At 33.7% G+C, this 20671-nt stretch overlaps 1 protein-coding gene across 50 annotated transcripts in view; it reads right to left on the bottom strand.

The window, feature by feature from the left end:
* Window positions 1-20671, bottom strand: part of GPHN (gephyrin) — a 562862-nt gene that overhangs the window by 321542 nt on the left and 220649 nt on the right. For all 50 annotated transcript variants that reach the window (XM_023627936.2, XM_023627927.2, XM_070249606.1 and 47 more), the window contains one exon: window positions 6434-6491. In XM_023627936.2, the coding sequence (XP_023483704.1) occupies window positions 6434-6491 (58 nt within the window). The remainder of the gene's footprint in view (window positions 1-6433; window positions 6492-20671) is intronic.

Here is a 20671-nt window from a genome sequence, read left to right as displayed (position 1 = left end):
TTTAAAAAAAAAAAAAAATCAATGGAACATATTCGTGTTTCTACTTATGGGCTGTCTATTCTGTTCCATTGATCTATGAGTCTGTCTTTCTGCCAGTACTACATACCACCTTGATCACGGCAGCTACATAGTAAACTTTATCACTGGGTAGACCCAGTCCTTCCACTGTCTTTTTCAAAATTATTTTAGCTGTTCTAGGACCAATGCCTTGTATCTAATTTAGAATAAATGTACATAATTGTATGTCTGCAAAAAAATTTGGATTTTTTATAGGAATTGCATAAACCTATAGGTCAATTTGGGGAGAAGTGACATATTTCCTATGTCAAATCCTTTCAATCCATGGAGATGCTATGTCTGTACATTTCTTCAAGTGCCTTTTTATCTCTTAAGCATTTTCTAGTTTTCAGCATACAGATAATATATGTGTATTCTTAAGTATATGTCTAAGTATTTAACTTTCTTTGGAGGAATTGTAAATGTTGTTGTTTTAAACCTAAGTTTTCAAGTGTTTTGAGTATGTAAAAATACAATTTTTTTCTTTTTGGTGTTGATTCTTTTTTTTTTTTAAGATTGGCACTTGAGCTAACAACTGTTGCCAATCTTTTTTTTATCTTCTCTCCAAAGCCTCCCAGTACATAGTTGTATATTGTAGTTGTAAGTCTTCTGGTTGTGCTATGTGGGACACTGCCTCAAGGTGGCCTGACAAATGGTGCCATGTCCGCGCCCACGATCCAAACCAGCAAAACCCTGGGCCGCCGAAGCAGAGCATGTGAATTTAACCACTCAGCCATAGAGCCGGCCCCTGGTGTTGATCTTATATCCCCCAAATTAACCAACTAACTTATTAAATCTAGGAATTTTTCTGTAGGTATTTTTTCCTACAAAGATAATCATGTGAGTTTTATTTCTTACTTCCCAATCTTTGTGTCTTTTAATACTTTTACTTGCCTTATTGTGCTATTTAAAACTTCTAGTATTTAGTTGAATAAAAGTAGTGAGAGCAGACAACCTTGCTTTGTTCCAGATCTCAGGGGGAAATCATTTATTCTTTCACCATTAAGTATGATGTTAGCTACAAGTTTTTTGTGGATGTTCTTTTGTAGTTCAAGTTCAGAAAATCCCGTCTATTCCTAGTTTGCTGAGAGTTTTTATCATGAATGGGTCTTAGGTTATTTCAAACACTGTTTCTACGTTTTCCAGGGACAAATTCTTTGAGTTTTCTTTTGTCTGAGTATGCCCCTATTTCACATTCATTCCTGAAGAATTTCAATGGATACAGACGTTGTGGTTGACCTTCCTTTCAGCACTTGAAAAATGCTGCGCCACTTCTTTCTGGAGCTTCCCGCCCGCACCCCCCTCCATGAGTCTTCTTACATTGGTGATTGTACTTTTCAGTTATGTAATTTCCACTTGGTTCCCTTTTGTAATTTCTATTTCCTTCATTTGTCTCAGAGAATTAATAAGTGCTTGTTGAAGCATTTTTATGATAACTGCTTTAAAATCTTTATCAGATAATTCCAACACCTGAGTCATCTTTGTGTTAGTGTTTTTGACTGTTTTTTCTCATTCAAGTTGTCATTTTCCTTGTTCTTGGTATGATGAGTGATTTTTGACTGTACCCAGGACATTTTGGGTATTATGAGACTGCAGATCCTATTTAATCTTCTTTTTTAGCAGATGTCTGCCTTGTTGAAGAATAGTATGAGGGTCATAGGGATATGCACATTGAGCTTCTTGCTTGGTTCCACTGACACCACTTTGGCAAAAGTGAAGCACCAATTTACACTGCCTCATGGAAGACAGTAGGGTATAAGTCTAGCTCCTGTCTTGGCCCTGCTGAAACCTTTCTGGTGAAAGTGGGGTATCACCTTGCTCCACATTGTTGATAGTAGGGGTGAATGTTCAGCTCCCTGCTTGGCCCTGTTGACACCAAGAGGGGATGTGGAAGGCTGACTCATACTGAGAGTAGAGTACCAACTATCTCCTTCTCATTCAGTCTTGTTGATAAAGACAGGGGTAAAAGGCTCTTCTCCCTTATAGGCCTCACTGATACAGGAAAGGGAAAGTGAAGCAGAATGGTGACTAGCCCCACCTTGCACTGCCTCTTTAGTCTTACTGCTGCTGGGAAGGAGTGGAGACTCAGCTTATCACTGGACCCCACTGACTCTACTCTGCTAGAGGAATCAGAGCACAGCCTGTCTCCCCTGGGCTGGTGATGGAAGATCAATTCCTCATTTGGTCCCACCTACAGTATCCTGGTGGGAAAATCAGAGCTCCGCCATGGATGGAAATATAGTTCCCTGCTCAGCTCTGCCAGGATCACCAGGGGAGGGATTCACAGCTCTGTCACCTGCTCCTGTAGGATGGCAGGGAGTGAAGTAGAAGACCAGCTACCTGACTTGGCTCTGCCGAAACTGTGTGGGAGCTAAGTAGTTTTCCCATTGGGTTTGGCTGGAGTAGGGCAAGTATTGCCAAAAAGGTTTTCTGTTACTCTACTCTTGTCCCAGGTCCTTTGGCCAAGGGGAACAGGCTTTTCTAGGTGCTTTTTTGTCCATGCCTGTTCCAGTTTATGATAAATGAGGCAATTTGAACCAGTGGGGGAAAAGATGGGTTTTCCAATAAATTGGACTGGAAAAATAAAGATACATTTGGAAAATATTCTGTCAGTTTAGTCATCCAATACATAATTTTTAAAAAAATTTATATCAATATAAATTACAAATAGATTATAGAGTTAATATTTAAATATCTCTATTTAAAATAAATACATCCAAGGTGGTAGTGTAAATTGGCATAACAACCTTGGAAAACAGTTTAATTTCATCCAGAAAAGTTGAAAATACACATTACTTAAAATCCAGGAATTCCATTCCTCAGTATATACTTTAGAGAAATTCTTACACATGTGTAGCAGAATGCCTTCCCAAGAATTTTATAGCAGCATTTTTCATAATAATTCCAAATGGAAACAAGCTGAATGTCTAAGAACAGATTGTCTCCATAATTTGCACAATGGAGTATTTTACACCAAAAAAAAACAAAAAATAAAAACAAAACCCAAAAACTTTGGCTATAGACAACGACATGGATGAATCTCACAAACAGTGGTGAACAAAAGAAGCAAGGCACAAAAGATTGCATACAATTCATATTAAAATCAAAGAGAAGCACAAATAAAGTATAATATTTAGAGATGTGTACACAGGTGGTAAAACTAAATAAAAGAAAGGAGCTGATAATGATAAAAACTCAGGACATTGGGTGGAAGAGATACCTGTGATTGGGCCAGAATGTATTCGTTCTTTATCCCTTAAGCCTTTGGCCAAGCATCCATTCACTATTAGGTGAGTCATTGTAATCAATAAATGTATGCTTAATTCAAACAAAGTATGAACTAAATAATGATTTCTGGTGCTAGAAACCTTGTGAAAGATTATCACATCTGACAAAAATTGAATTACGTTTCATCAATCAATCAAATCTCTTTAATAGTAAAAATACACATGTATATTTATTTATACATGGTATATTACAGGCAGTATATTTTGAATTTAAACTCAATTGTACTATTTAGATAATTTAAAATCACCTAGACGTTATCCAACTAAAATGAACATTACAACCAGATGTTTCACATTTCCTCCAATCAAAACAAAAAGATTGTATCTGATTTTAGCTGAAAATGCTAATGGTGCCATCAAATGTTGAAATATTTTATAACAGCTTTTCTTCCAACACTTTTGAAAGCAAGAATCAATTCATAGTTTTTATGCCTCAGGCCTCAAACTCTCTGAAGCTGTTTTAGATGTATTACCAGTAACTGATGGAGAAAATCATATATTACATATCATCTATGAATCATGGTTTTTTTCAAGGAATCTCCTGAGGGATAATTCTTATGACTCTAGAATTTCAAAAACAAAATGACAAAACAACTTCTTTAGAGAAAAGTCACTATTAAAAAAAGAGCAACATTTCTGTTAATTAATAAAGAATATATCAGTCCTCTGGTTCTATGATGTGCCCTCGCCAGGGCATCAGTTTTCATCCACTGTTATTACCTCATATAGCTTTTTTAGGTGATTCAATTCACTGGCACAGCCTCAACTAACTCTTGCATAATGACAAATCTCAGTATCAGTTGAAAGAATTATCTGTCTTCTGAGTTCCAGGCCAATTTATCCAATGACTTAGTGGATACTTGGTTAGCTTCAAATTCAGTAAGTCCAAAACTTACCCTCTTTCCTCTCAAACTTATTCCTTCTCTTGTTTCTCCTCCCTAACAGCAACACAATCTACTCAGTTTTCCAAGCCAGAAACCTGAGTCAACTTTTCCATCTTCCCCTAAACTTCCAATAAATCAAGTACTGTTTACTCTACTTTCTTAAGTAATATTTCTTGAATCTGAGTTTTTTCTTTAACCTCACTGCCACTGCTTTAGTTCAGGTTTTAATTATTTTGTGCCTACATTCCTGCAATCTGGTTTCCTTCCTTGTGGATGGAATCTCCTTTTCTCCGCTGAAATAATTGTTCTTGCTCATCATAGAAAAATCTAAAAAAATTACCAAGCTAATTACGTTACTTTTTTCTTAAAACCACATAATGGCACCCCATAGTTTTCTGTATAAAATCCCAATTTCTTAATATGGCAGTAAGGCCCACTGCCAGTCCTATATCTCAACAGTCTTTATTTTACTGAGATCTGATGCCAAATTATCTCATGCTTATGCTTTCACAAGTGCCTCTGCCTCTGCACAGAACTCCAGTTTGCTGAGTTTACCTCTTGGAAAGACTTTGCTGATTATCTCTTTCCAATGGCCAAGTACCCTTCCTATGTATTTCATAGAATGTTTTGTTTACCATTATCACTTAACAAGTATTATAATTGTAACATAAGACAGAGCACCTTTAAGATAGATGGATTTTTAACTCCATATCCTTTATATAAATGCTGCTTAATTATTTATACATACATTTATGGATTACTTAGCTTCTAGAGTTTGGTTTTGTTTTTGAGTCATTATAAAATATTTCCAGAAATAATAAATTCTGGTTACTCTGACCCTTTAACCACACTTGATTATATTTTGGGCAAGTAATTACTACACCTCAAACAATCAATTTTAACAAGCTCACCTTTATTAATTTCCATTTTCTCTTCCGAAAAATAAGGGATCTAGATCAGACCTAAGGTTCTTTCCACCCAAACTATTTTACGAATTTCTATCAAGTTGGAATGAGTCTCTTGACATTCCTGGTTATTTTAGATGCTAGAACATAATCATGGTATTAATTCCTGATGTTGACTAAACAGAACATCCGACATATTAAAACTAATAATATATTACATAATAAAGATCACTGAGCCTCACTGGTTTAAAAATAATGTAAACAAATTAAAGAATTATTTACTAAGATTTGAATTTACTGAACTTAATTTTGAAAGTTTGATCAAATCAAGCTTAATTTCTTGAGATCTTTACTTGCCATTGTTAACAACTTAACTCAGTATTGTTTATTCTTTTTATTTATTTATTTATTTTTCCTTTTTGAGGAAGATTAACCCTGAGCTCACATCTGCGGTCAATCCTCCTCTTTTTGCTGAGGAAGACTAGCCCTGAGCTAACATCCATGCCCATCTTCCTCTACTTTATATGTGGGACACCTACCACAGCATGGCTTGCCAAGCAGTGCCATGTCCGCACCCGGGATCCGAACCAGCGAACCCTGGGCCATCAAAGCAGAACATGCACACTTAACCACTGTGCCACTGGGTGGCCCCAGTATTGTTTATTCTTGACTATTGCTGTCTAATTGTCAAATTTTTTTACAGAATAGATAGTACGCTCAGTTCTCATTAGATTATAAATTACTTTTGAACAAGGGATGCATGTTACACTAGAAGACCAAAAGTCCATAAGATTTATTAAAATGTTAGAGACAGGAGAATGTAGTAATGCTGTAATTTTCAAAAACTAAGGTTAATTTTTAATTTATTGGACTGTAAATATTAAATTGAAATCGGCATACTGTGTTTTCGAAGGAATCAGGAAAGATTTACTAGAAGACTGATCCTGTTTATAATTGTTTCGAAAGCTTATAGGGAAAAGAAATTAAAACAAGACAAAAAAAAATCCAGTATGCACACTAATGCTTATACACAGTACTTTCTTAAGCAGATTTTCAATGAATTTCACAGGAAAGGGTTCTATTTTGATTCCCCTAATATTTTTCGTAGAAATTCATTGATAATGATAGATGAAATCTGATAGTGATTATCTGATGTATATTTTTTTAATTCAAATAGGATAACTGGGAATTAAATGATATCCTAACACACCCAAAGATTCAACAGTCTAAAGAAAAAGCAATTCTTCCCCTCCCTCCAAGATACTAAGTCTTTGTAGAGGTGAAAAATGCCATACTATACCTTGATTTCTTCTATTTCATCTGGTACTATCTTGTATGCTGATATAGTCCCACCCAACCTGAAATTAGGAGAAGAAAATATTCTCAAAACCGGCAACAGTGTATAAAAAAAAAAATGGACTATTTCTGCCATTAGCATCAGAGTGCCACCAAAAAGTGCTCATTTCCCACCCCAATAATCATGGAGGAAAAACAACCATTTTGTGCTTAAGTTTTCCATATATTGGTTAAAAAGAGGTAGATATTGAATGACTACTGGAAGAGAAAACGTTGTTAGATTTTTAACCATAGCTGAACTTCTGTTATTGATGGTTTTAATGATGCTGAAACTGCCACTTTTACTGATGGATTCTGTCACAACTAAGATGTATCAAGAATCAATAGAAGACACCATGTTTGTTTTCAATTAATAGACTTCACTTTTTAGAGTAGTTTTAGGTTTACATAAAAGCAGAAAGTATAGAAATTCATTGCACAGATTGCCCACCACAGTTTTCCCTGTTATTGACATCTTGCATTACTGTGGTACATTTGTTACAACAGATGAACTAATATTGATTTTGCATCTTTTTAAAAATAATTTAAAGAAGGAGTCAGAGAGATATGTGTGCCTAGCACTGTCCAAGGGAAAGAGATGAGTGTTTGAGGGTTGCAAATTTAATCCCTAACACAAGATCTTTGCTTTGAGACCATGATGTGATTACATTCATGTTCACTTGTTTGATATACTTTTTTAGAAAGCTGCTAAGATTTATGTAACACCATTTACCAGAAATGTCATATATTATCTAATTTAATTCTTACAATTGTCTCCATTGTAAAAAGGAGAAAATCGAGACACGAAGAGATTCAGTAATTTTCCCAAGTGAAGGAGCTAGTAAGTGAAGGAGCTAATTGAGATGTACATTCAGTGTAAAATACATACCAGATTTCAAGTACTTAGCATAAAAAAGATTAATTTAAAAACATTGATTACATGTTAAAATAACACTGTGGACATACTGGGTTAAATAAGACACATTATTAAAATTAATTTCACCTGCTTCTTTTTAGTTTTTAAAACGCAGCTACCAAATCTTTTAAATTACATATATGGCTTGCATTTTGGCTACTATCATATCTCTATCAGATAGCTGCTCTATGCTCTTAAACTCCAAGATTACCTTCCTACCTACCTTTGCTATTCAGTGTTTAAAAAGGAATTTTTTGATAACATGTTATAAGTGTCTCAATATCAGAAAAGATAGTATCATAAATAAGGCACTTACGTACTCTAGATACTAGGATATCTTCTGTCTCAAATGTAAATTAATAAATGACATTCTAGTTTCCATTAAAAAATAACTTAATCCAACCAAACGATTTTTAATAAAAACTCTGCATTTAAACTCTCTAATATTACCATTTATCTTTCTTAATGAAACTAGTGCTCAGATCTTCATTTGAGAATTATTTCCTAGACTTAAAGTGCCACGATGGAATGATGAAAACACTAATGAAATTTAACTTGATTCATATTATAAAAGGTATATAAGTGATATACTAAATAAGACCATAGTAATATAACTAGTAAAATATAGTAATATAACAGCACTAGATGTTACTAAAATGAAAAATTATATAACTCTCTGTAATGGGTTTAAAGTAGGCATTTAAAAAGTGTTTTCATTGTCAATTATTAAAGTTATTCAATTAGAAGTTGAGATTGTTGGCTTATCAGTGAAAACATTAGAGCAAAAAGACTACTGAAACCTCGAGGACTTCGATTTATAGCCTTGAAAATAACAAGTTCATCATTTTATTCACTGAGTTCATGTGATGTAATGGATATAAGCCAGGGAATGAGGATGCAAAGAAGTCACAGTCTTGTAGGGGAGGAGACGAATAAACAAATATCTGTAATATAATGCACTAAAATATTACAAGAGAACTAGGTAGAAGTTGAAAGTTTGAAATTATTTCAAAATAAAGATTTTAAAAAGTACCTATCATTGCAAAATAGACTGGTTATAACACAAGCAGTTTACAACACCTGTTACATAAACAGCATAGATAACAAAAATAGTTTCAATTTGTTAGTACAGTAATGATTCAAAGATGCCATAGCTGATTTCTAAAAGAAAAATAAAAATAAAGTTGCTATGATAAACTTCAGTTCAATTCTACTTCAAGAAACAATTCATTTTTCTCTTGATTAATATTGACTAACAGTCCGTCAAATATTGCCTTTGCTGGAATCCCAACACTGGGAAGGTAGGCTTCCAAATTAGTATTCCTACATCAACTTCAAACAAATGACAACAGTTATGACAGGTAAGATATATGATTTGACATATTCCTACTTGGATTAAAATGGACATATGACATATAAATATTATGCATATGAATAGCATGTTGACAAAAACAGTAGGATAATCATATGATCATATAGCTAAAAACAGAGGAAATTTGGAGGGCCTCTGTATTATACTAAATGTAGAAATGAAAAATCAGATTAAAGCTGATAAAACACCAAAAAAAAATCCAGTAAAAAGAAACATTCTAGAAGTAATTAAACAACTGAGTCATAAGCAAGTTAGCTAAAAAAAAAAAACAGGAAGAAAATTTCAAGAATAAACTTATTTCAACTCATCTTTTTTTCCTATTCCCTAACTACAATCAAATTAATGGCACCTTTCCCAACTATTAATTTTGACTTTTGAACTGATTTCTGAAAATAACTTCTCTTTTCATGGCATCATGAAATACAGCTAAATTTAAAATATCTTTAAATTTAACATACTATCAGTATTTTATTAGTTACAGACATTCCAGATTTCATGCTCTTTCTATTACAACACACTGTCTTCATTGTTGAAGAAAAAACAGACTCTGGAGGAAGAGTTCTATTTTACTCTAGTCAACGTATAAAGATGGTATGACCTTGGCAGTGATAATGGCAGTAAAAGTAGCAATACTAATACTAGTAGTTCTTTGAGCATTTACTATGTGCCAAGCATTATGTAAGGCTTTTCAGGTACTTTTCTCATTTAACTCTCATAACCTATAATTATGATTATGAAAAGAAAATGAGATAAGCAATTTTTTGAAGATCCCACAACTAGGAGTGGCAGAGCTGGGCTTAAGAACTAAGTTTCAAAAACTGATATGCAGGACACAGAATGGTCAAACAATCTTGAAAAGAAGAATGTTGGAGGATTCCCACTTTCTAACTCCAAGTAACTACAAAGTGACAGTCCTCAAGACAATGTGGTACTGGCATATGGATGGATATATAAAGCAACAGAGTACAAATTAAAGTCCCGAAATAAAGATCACATTTATCGTCAACTGGTTTTTGTTTTCCTTTTTATTTTATTGTGGTAAATATATTTAACAAATTTGCATTTTAACCATTTTTAAGTGTACAATTCAGTGACGTTGATCACATTCACAATCATAAGTAACCATCATTACTAGCTATTTCCAAAACTTATCCATCACACAAACAGAAACTCTGTAACCATTAAGCAATAATTCCTCATTTTCCCCCTCATCCCAGCCCCTGGTAACTCCTAATCAACTTTGTTTTTATGAATGTCACTACTCTAGGAACCTCATATAAGTGGAATCATACAATATTTGTCATTTTGCGTCTGGCTAATTTCACTCAGCACAGTGTTTTCAAGCTTTATCTATGTTGTAACGTGTATCAGAACTTCATTCCTTTTTATGACTGAATAATATTCCATTGTATGTATATACCACATTTTGTTTATCCATTCATCTGTTAATGGACAATTAGATTGTTCCCATTTTTTGGCTATTATGAATAATCCTGCAATGAACACTGGCATACAAATACCTGAGTCTCTCTTCTCAATTCTTTCCGGGATATAGGCATACCTTGTTTTATTCCATTTTGCTTTAGTGCGCTTCACAGATACTGCATTTTTACAAGACCCACCAACAGCATAAGATTACAACTCATGGAAGGCTCAGATTAAAGTAATTTTTACTTAAGGTATGTACAATGCCTTTTTAGACATAATGCTATTGCACACTTGACTGACTACAGTACAGTGTAAATATAACTTTCACATGCACTGTGAAACCAAAAAAATTCAAGTGACTTGCTTTATTGTGATATTTACTTTATTGTAGTGGTCCGGAACTGAACCCACAGTATCTCTGAGCTATGCCTGTATACCCAGGGGGGTGGAATTACTCATTCATATGGTAATTCTATGTTTAGCATTTGAAGAACTGTCAAACAGTTTTCCACAGTGGCTGTACCGTTTCACATCCCTAGGAGCAATGTATAAGGATAACAATTTATCCACAGCCTTACCAATACTTCTTCTCTTTTTTTTTAATCGCCACTATAATGGGTGTAAAGTGGTAACTCACTGTGGTTTTGATTTGTATTTCCCTAATGACTAGTGATGGAGAGAATCTTTTCATGTGCTTATTGGCCACTTGTGTATCTTCTTTGGAGAAATATCTATTCAAAAGTCCTCGGCCATTTTTAAATTGAATTGTTTTTTGTTGTTGTTGAGTTGTAGGAGTTCTGTATATATTCTGGATACTGAACCTTTATCCAATATTTGATTTCCAAATATTTTCTCCCATTCTGCAGGTTGTCTTTTCACTTGCTTGATAACATCCTCTGATACACAAAAGCTTTTAATTTTGACGAAATCAAATTTATGTTTCTTTCTTTTGTTGCTCATGTTATTGATGTCATATGTAAGAATCCAAGGTCATGAAGATTTATCTCTATACTTTCTTCTAAGAATTTTATGATTTTAGCTCTTCTATTTGGGATGATGATCTATTTTGAGTTAATTTTTATGTATGGTGTGAGCTATGGGTTCAAGTTAATTCTTTTGTATGTGGAAATCCAAGTGTTCAGGCACCATTTGTTGAAGAGACTTTCTCTCCAAAAGCTGTTTGCACAGCTTTGACTTAGCACCCTTGTCTAAAATCAATTTGCCATAGATACCTTGGTTTATTTCTGGATCCCCAATTCTATTGTACTAGTCTATATCTATGCCAGCGCCACACTGTTTTGATAACTGTAAGCTTTGTGCTAAGTTTTGAAATTTGGAAATGTTAGTCCTTCAATTTTGTTCTTCTTTTTACAAGATTGTCTTGGCTATTTGGGGCCCCTTGTAATTTCATATGAATTTTGGGGATGGCTTTTTCATTTCTGCAACAAAAGCCTATTTGAATTCTGATAAGGAATTACACTGACTCTGTAGATCACAACGGGAAGTACTGACATCTTAACAATATTAAATCTTCCAATCCATGAACATAGGATGCCTTTCAATTATTTAGTTATTCGTTAATTTCTTTCAGCAAAGTTTTGTAGTTTTCAGTGTACAAGTCTTACCTCCTGGTTAAATTTATTCCAAGGCATTTTATTTTTCAGATCCTACTTTAAATGGAGTTGGTTTTAATTTGCTTTTCAGATTGTTTATTGCTGATTTATATAAACACAAGTGATTTTTGTGTGTGGTATTACACCCTGCACCTTTGCTGAACTCATTTATTGGTTCTAGTAACTTTCTTGTGCATTCTGTAGGATCTTCTACATAAAGCATCATGTTACGTGTGACTAGAGAAAGATTTACTTCTTCCTTAACAGTTTGAATGTCTTTTACTTCTTTGTATTGTCTAATTGCTCTGGCTAGAACTGCCAATGCAATGTTCAATATAAGTGGTGAAAGCAAGTATCCTTGCTTTATTCCTGATCTAAGGGGAAAGCTTTGAGTTTTTGACCATTGAACATTGTTAGCTGTGGGTTTTTCAAATGCCTTTTATCATGTTAAGCAGTTCTCTTTTTTTGAGGAAGATTAGCCCTGAGCTAACTACTGCCAGTCCTCTTTTTTTTCGAGGAAGCCTGGCCCTGAACTAACATCTGTGCCCATCTTCCTCTACTTTATATGTGGGATCCCTACCAGAGCATGGCATGCCAAGCGGTGCCATGTCCACACCCGGGGTCCGAACCAGCGAACCCTGGGCTGCCAAGAAGTGGAACGTGAGAACTTAACCTCAGCGCCACCAGGCTGGCCCCAGGAGTTCTCTTCTATTCCTGGCTTTCTGACTGCTTTTATCATGAAAGAGAGTTGAATTTTTGTTAACTGTTTTCTGTGTCAAATGAGATGATCATGTAGGTTTCTTTTTGCTCTTTCAATAATGTGGTGCATTACAGTGTTTGATTTTCTTATGTTAAACTACCCTTGAATTTCTGGGATAATATTACTTAGGCATGATGTATAATCCTTTCAGTATCTTGCTGGATTCAGTTTCGTAGTATTTGGATGAGTATTTTTGCATCCAAATTCATAAGGGATATTGTTCTGTAATATTTTTTCTTGTGATGTCTTTCCTGGCTTTGGTAGCAAAGCAATGCTGGACTCACAGAATGAGTTAAGAAGTGTTCTTTTCTGTTTTCTGAAAGAGTCTGAGAAGCATTGGTGTCAATTCTTCTTTAAATCTTTGGTATAATTCAGCAGAGAAGTCACCTGGTCCTAGAATTTTCTTCATTGGGAAGTTTTTGATGACTGATTAATCTCTACCTGTTATAGGTCTGTTGAGATTTTCTATTTCTTCTCATGTTAATTTAGGTAATGCATGCATAACCAGGAATTTGTCTATTTCATCTACATTATCTACTTTGATGTTCATAGTATTCTTTATAATTTTTTTTATTTCTGTAAGGTCAGGAGTCATATTCCCACCTTCTTTTCTTTTTTAATCTTTTTTGCCTTCTCTCTTTTTTTCTTTTTGATGAAGAAGATTGGCCCTGAGGTAACATCTGTTGCTAATCTTCCTCTGTTTTTTTCTCCCCAAAGCCCTAGTACATAGTTGTATGTCCTAGCTGTAAGTCCATCTAGTTCTTCTATGTGGGATGCCACCACAGCATGGCTTGATGAGCAGTGCATAGGTCTCCGCCCAGGATCCAAAACAGTGAACCATGGGCCACCAAAGTGGAATACACAAACTTAATCACTACACCACCAGCCAGCACCCCCACCATTGTTTCTGATTTTAGTTTTTGTCTTCTTCTTTTTTCTTAGCAATCTAGCTAAAGGTTTGTCAATTTTGTTGATCTTCTCCAAGAAGAAACTTTTGGTTTCATTGATTTTTCTACTGTTTTTCTATCCTCTAATATATCTCCACCCTAATCCTTATTACTTTCTTCCTTCTTTTCTTTTTTCCCTGGCTCCCTCCCTTCCTTGCATTATCACCTTCCCTTCTGTTTATATTATTTTTTCTTTTTTTGTAGTAAATCATTTTGATTCCCTTATTTCTTCTTGTATTATCTTTTAGACATTCTTTGTGATTATATTGGGGACTACACTAAACATCCTAATTTTACATCAATATAGTTGAATTGGTAACAATTTAATTTGACTAGTCACAAAAACTCTGCCCCTAAGAGCTCTATCCTCCCACTTTTATGTTGTTATCACAACTACATTTGCTAGTTTTGGTTTAGTTTTCTCTTTGTTTACAGTTCCTCAAGGTATAAAGTTAGCTTATTGATTTGAGATGTTTCTTCCTTTTTAATGTGGATATTTATATTTCCCTCTGAGCACTGTTTTCACTGCATTCCATAAGTTTTGGTATGTTGTGTTTTCATTTTCATTTGTCTCAAAATATTTTCTAATTACCTTTGTGATTTCTTTTGGACCCTTTGGTTAAGAGTGAATAGTTTAAATTGCACATATTGCGAATTTTTTACTTTCCTTCTGTTGTTGATTTCTAGTGTCATTCTATTGTGGTCAGAGAAGATAAAGTGCATAATTTCAATCTTTGAAAATTTACCAAGACTTTTTTTGGTGATCTAACATTTGGTTTATACTGCAAAATTTTCCATGTATTCCTTTTGTGTATTCTCAGCAATTCCATTTTGAAATATGACTGTGCTTGACTCTTCTAACTTGTAAGTATTAAATGTGATAATACATTTATTTTCTTAATATAAGCTACTTTAATAGACTTTTAATTACATGCAATTTTTAATGAATTAATCTATGTAATAAAAACAGAGAAATTTGTAGATAGTGGTTATTGCCATTAGTGAAACTATCCCCCCTAAAAAATATCTGGTCTAATTCAGTAGGAATAATAATGTTTAAAGGTAATTCAGAGTTGCTCAGAAATATCTTCATTCTCTCTCCTAACTCAAATTTGCTTTTCCTCCAGTTTTTCCCAATTTTTTTTGTGGTAAATGTTAACTGATCCAGTAGTTCATGCCTGAAGTGTGGAAATCTTGGATGTCTTCCTCTTTCTCTGTCCCTACAATTAGTGACTGAGTCATATTTCTACTTGCCTTAATTTATCTGGAAATGCCTATTCCTCCATCTCCACTTTCTTACTTTCTGATATTATAATTTCTAACTACAGTTTTAATTGTCTCCTCCTCATAACTGCACAAATCTGATCTAAGACGTAACTTTGTCATATAACATCCTTATTTTAATTAATAGATAATACCTCAAGACATTTAATGAGACAATTCCCTTTATAAACCAATTCCTGACTCCATTTCTTGCTTCATTTCCTGTCACTCTTTTGCAGTTCCTCTTGGTTCTAGCCATGTCCAATTACGAGTAGTTTCATAAATGCATCAGGCAAACCTCTGCCTTTATGTCTTTCTATTACCCCATCCTGAATGCTGTTCTCTATCCCTAAAACTCCTAATAATCACACTTCAGGAGTCAAATATCACTTTCAGAAGACTTATCTAAACTCTGGAAGCAGAGATAAGCACTTTTCCTACTGTGATTGAATAGTGCCTTACTCATATCTGCATTATAGCCTTTGTCCCATTCCTGTAATTATTTACTTAGGGATCTATATCCTCCATAAGATTATGAAGATGTACATTATCTTTTAAGTTACTTTTCTATATCTGGCACATATTGGGCACTTAAAGCTTGGTAAATTGGCACATGTTTGTTGAATTAATGAATGATACTAGAACAGCTAGACATGAGAATTTTCACCAAGATCATCAGTAAATCCTTTGTTAAAGTAGTATCTCTATTTTAATAATTTTATTATACATTTTTGATACACACAACGTGATATACAGTGACTTCTTTCGTAAAATAATTCTTAGATGTTTTAGCGTGGGCAGTGTTCTACTCTCAAAGCTTTCAACTTTACTGAAGAAGCAAGCAGGGTATGTTTAGTGATTTACAAAGGAAGCCAAACTATTGATTCATACATTAACCTTTAACGAATTAGTCTTCCTTAGACAGTATTCTAAACATATCTGTGCACTTGGCTTGATTCCTGCCATTTGTAGAAACTTCAGAAGTCTCTTTGGCATGAAGTAACACTAATTTGTTTTTCCAGGAATATGATGTTGTCTAAATTATTTCAATTCTTTTAGAAAGTTTTTTCTATTAAACATGAAAGTGAGACTACTGGCCTTAATTAACATATACATGTATCCCATAAATTCTCAAAGTTGGGGGCCAGCCTCATGGCCAAGTGGTTAAGCTCCTGCACTCTGCTTCAGCAATCCAGGGTTCACTGGTCTTGGTCCTGGGCGTGGACCTAGCACTGCTCATCAAGACATGCTGAAGCAGTGTCCAACATGGAGGAACTAGAAGAACCTACAACTAGGATATACAACTATGTACTGGGGGGCTTTTGGGAGGAAAAAAAAAAGAGGAAGATTGGCAACAGATGTTAGCTCAAGGACAGTCTTCCTCACAAAAACAAACAAAAACACATTCAGTGAGAAAATGTTAAAAAAAAAATTCTGTAAGTGGTTATTTTTAGTGCTTTTTATGTTTAAGGCCCTGTGGTAGCCAATAAAGTCCTAGCTTCCAGCTCTAACTAAAATTAAAATCCAAGATTTCTACAAGAAATTATATCTCCTGGCAATGTAGTTTATCACTGGTTTATTTTAAAAATATGCAATATTAATAAAACAAGTAGTAAAATTATCAAATCAAGAAAGTGGGAGTCTCTTTATTCAATTATATTTTCCTTATCAATTTGTTTTAATGTTTTATTCAACAATTATTTCTTTCTCACAATACTTTTTAATTCATTAAAGGTTTATTAAATGCTATAAAATCACCACATGCCTCAAACAAATGGCAGTTTTTAGATTTAAAAAAAAAAACTTTCTCAAAAGAGGAAATTTTTAAACAATGTCTAGATCCAACCATAATCAGTCACAAATAATACAAAATGCTAACGTATGTACCAATCTTTCAAAATCATGGTTTCTTGGGAGAGAAGTCTATAAATTAACAGTCCTCTGAATTTTATTCCTTCAGGGGAAGTTAAGAATTTCTAGGTTTTAATATGACAATTACAGCGACATTCAGAGAAAAGGTATGTTTTACGAAAAAGGTAGGGTATCTGTGCAGAGCTGGAAATACAACTTCACAAAAGCAAACCACATTTGAAATTTTCACAGATTCTAAGAAAGTATACTTTTATGTCATTTTGAAATGCAGCTACAATTTCTAAGTGTGCAGCCTAATAGAGGGAAAAAAAAAACAGTCAGAAAAGTAATGCAAGTTAGCAGCACAAAGGAAGGACCTCTGATCTGCTCTATTTGAACAATAATATAACTATGAAAATCACATATTAAACAGATAGGAATGAAAGATTAAAGGAAAATTGTGTTCAATGACTTAGAAAGTTCTCACACGAGTATCACACAACTGACTAAACAGCTCATTAAACAATATATGTGGAATACAAGACTTTTTGAAAGAAAAAAAATTTAGGTACAAAAATACTAAATAACTTCATATTATAACAATGTCCAACCTAAGAAAGAAAAGTTTTGAGAAGCACTTTGAGTTTAGTGAATGAGGTAAAGTATATGAATTATTGTTAACTATATCATACTAATGCTTTGGGGTAAAAAGAAAAGTTACATTTTTTCTTTCTAATTGCAATAAAATTATTTTCCTCTTTGTGGGGCAGTATTTTGAGGACATAATCAACTTAAAAAGATTAAGGAAATTAATTCCAATGATGTCAATATTAAACCTTGTAAGTAGGTATAATGCTCAATATTCTTATACAGGTGATCAAAATCACAAAATATAAAGATCCCGCTGGACCAATGACACTAAAAGGCTCTGTTTGGTGGCATTTAGAACTCTGACTTCAATGATTTTTCATTTCTAAACAGAAAGAGGATCATGAACCAGGAAAGATATTATCAATGGAGCTCCACAGATTGAAATTCCTAAGGTTTGTTAGCAAATCTATTACTGGTAGTGATTTATTTTTTTATGTCTAATATTTCTAGTACTCAATTATGCCCATGTTATTGGTATTCAGCATGTACAATGTACATATAAGAGACTGAGAAGGGAAAAAGATGTCCTTTGATCGCAAAGGGCATGACAATTTTTCTAATGTGTCCAGATACTAAATTATATCTAGAGAAAACTGCATAAAATGTAAGTTCCTTGAGAGTAGAATCCAGATTTTATTCACTTTTGAATTCTATACAATGTATAGGATAATGTCATAGAAGTATTAATTTAAACAAATGTCTGTTGAATTAATAATTACATTCATGTAGTATTCCCCAAATTGTGTTCTTTGTGATGTTAATAGACTACCCCCTCCATATCAAGTTACATATACAAACGAATTTAGGAAATCAACATGCTAAATCTCTTTCTTGGAGATATTCTTCATAATTCTCATTAGCATTTTAAAGGCACTGGGAAACGGTGCAATAAAGTGCTGAAAGAAGAAAACTGCCAACCAAGAATACTATACCTGGCAGAGCTATCCTTCAAAAATTAAAGAGATATAAAGACTCTGAGACAAATAAAACCCGGGGAGCTCATCACTAGTAGACCTGCCTTACAAGAAATGCTAAAGGGAGTTTTTCAAGTTGAAATAAAATGGTGCTAAGTAGCAATACAAAAGTATATCAAAGTATAAAACTCACTGGTAAAGATAAATATATAGACAAACACAGAATACTGTAATAATGCAATAGTGGTGTGCAAATCTCTTATTAAAAAGTATTAACTTTAAATATAAACATTTTCTAATGGATACACAATACAAAGGATGTAAACTGACATCAATAACATAAAGTGTATAGGAAGAGGAAGAAGTAAAAGTATAGAGTTTTTGAATGCTATTGAAGTTATCAGCCGAAAATAAACTACTATAAATATAACGTTTTATGTAAACCTCATAGTAACCACAAAGTGAAAACCTAGAGTAGATACATGAAAGAAATAAAAACATACCACTACAAAATATCATCAGCTCACAAAGGAGGACAGCAAGAGAAGAAGAAAGGAACAAAAGAACTACAAAAAGTGAAATAAAATTAAAATGTCAATAGTAAGCCCTTAGCTATCAATAATTACATTAAATGTAAACGAATTAAATTCACCAAACAACATAGAGTGACTCAATGGATTAAAAAAAGAACAAACTACATACTGCCCTCAAGAGACTCACTTTAGAATTAAGGACACACATAGGCTGAAAATGAAGGCATGGAAAAAGATACTCTATGCAAGTGGTAAGCAAAAGAGAGCAGGAGTTGCTATACTTATATCAGACAACATAGACTTTAAGTGAAAAAACTGTCAAGAGACTAAGAGACAAGGTCATTATATATTGATAAAAGGGTCAATTCATGAGGAAGACATAAGAATTATAAATACATATGCACACATCAGAGTAACTAAATATATAAAGCAAAGTGACAGATTTGAAGGAGAGAAATAGACCACAATACCATAACAGTAGGAAATTTTAATACTCCATGTTAAACAATGGATAGAATGTCCAGACAGAAAACTAATAAGGAAACAGTGGGCTTGAACAACACTATAGACCAAATGGACCTGAAAGACATATACAAAACATTCTACCCAATAGCAGCAGGCTATACCTTCTTCTCAAGTGCACACAAAACATTCTCCAGGATACATCACATATTAGGTCATAAAACAAGTCTGAACAAATTTGAGAATATCCAAATCATAGCAAGTATCTTTTCTGACCACAATGGAATGAAACTAGAAATCAATAACATTAGGAAATTAACAAACACATGGAAATAAAATAACACACTCTTGAACCACCATTGGGCCAAAGAATAAATCATAAGAGAAATTAGAAAATAGCTTAAGACAAATGAAAAGAAACATAGGAGACCGAGATTTATGGGATGCAGTAAACAGTATTAAGAGGGAGTTTTACAGTGACAAATGTTACATTAAAAAAAAGAAAGATCTCAAATAAACAATTTAACTTTATACTTCAAGGAACTAGAAAAAGAAGAACAAACTAAACCTAAAATTAGCCAAAGGAAAGAAACAGCAAATATTAGAGCAGAAATAAACAAAACAGGGAATAGGAAAATGAAAGAAAAAAATCAAGGAAACTAAGTTGGTTTTTTTTCTGAGGAAGATTAGCCCTGAGCTAACATCTGCTGCCAACCTGCCTCTTTTTGCTGAGGAAGACTGGCCCTGAGCTAACATCTGTCCCCAACTTCCCTTATTTTTATGTGGGATGCCTGCCACAGCATGGCTTGACAAGCGGTGCGTAGGTCTGCACCTGGGATCTGAACCAGTGAACCCCAGGCTGCCAAAGTGGAACATGTGAACTTACCTACTGCACAAACCACTAAGTTGGTTTTTTGAAAAAATAAACAAATTGACAAACTCTTAACTAGACTAAGACAAAGAAAGAAGACTAACCTACAATCCGAAATGAAAGAGGAGACACTTACAACTGATGCCACAGAAATAAAAAGACTTATAAGATACTATTATGAACATTTATACACCAATAAATTGGAAAACATAAAAGAAATGGATAAATGACTAGAAATGTACAATCTACCAAGTCTGAATCTTGCTTCCTGAATTTGTGGATTGATGCCTTCAATTTTACAAAATTCTCAATCAGTATTTTTAAAAATATTGCTTCTGTATTATTCTCTATCTAAATGCTGGACATTTTCACCAGGTACAGTATGTGTTTTAGGCTCTTTTTTGGTTTTAGAATTTTTTCCTTTGTGTGTTTCAATGTGGCTATTTTCAAGTGAAATCTTTTTCTGTTTATTTATTCTCTATTTTTTGTGCCTAATCTTCCAATAAACCTATCTAATAATTTCACTTCATTTAAAGCATCTTTCCACTTCTACACTTTCCATCTGACCCCTTTTCAAAAAGCCTATTTTAGATCTCTGGTAAAATTCTCTTTCTCTTTATTT

Source organism: Equus caballus, chromosome 24 (genome assembly GCF_041296265.1).
Source record: "Equus caballus isolate H_3958 breed thoroughbred chromosome 24, TB-T2T, whole genome shotgun sequence".
Classification (NCBI taxonomy): domain Eukaryota; kingdom Metazoa; phylum Chordata; class Mammalia; order Perissodactyla; family Equidae; genus Equus; species Equus caballus.
The sequence above is the reverse complement of the archived record's forward strand: the minus strand, read 5'-3'. Positions and strand labels throughout refer to the sequence as shown.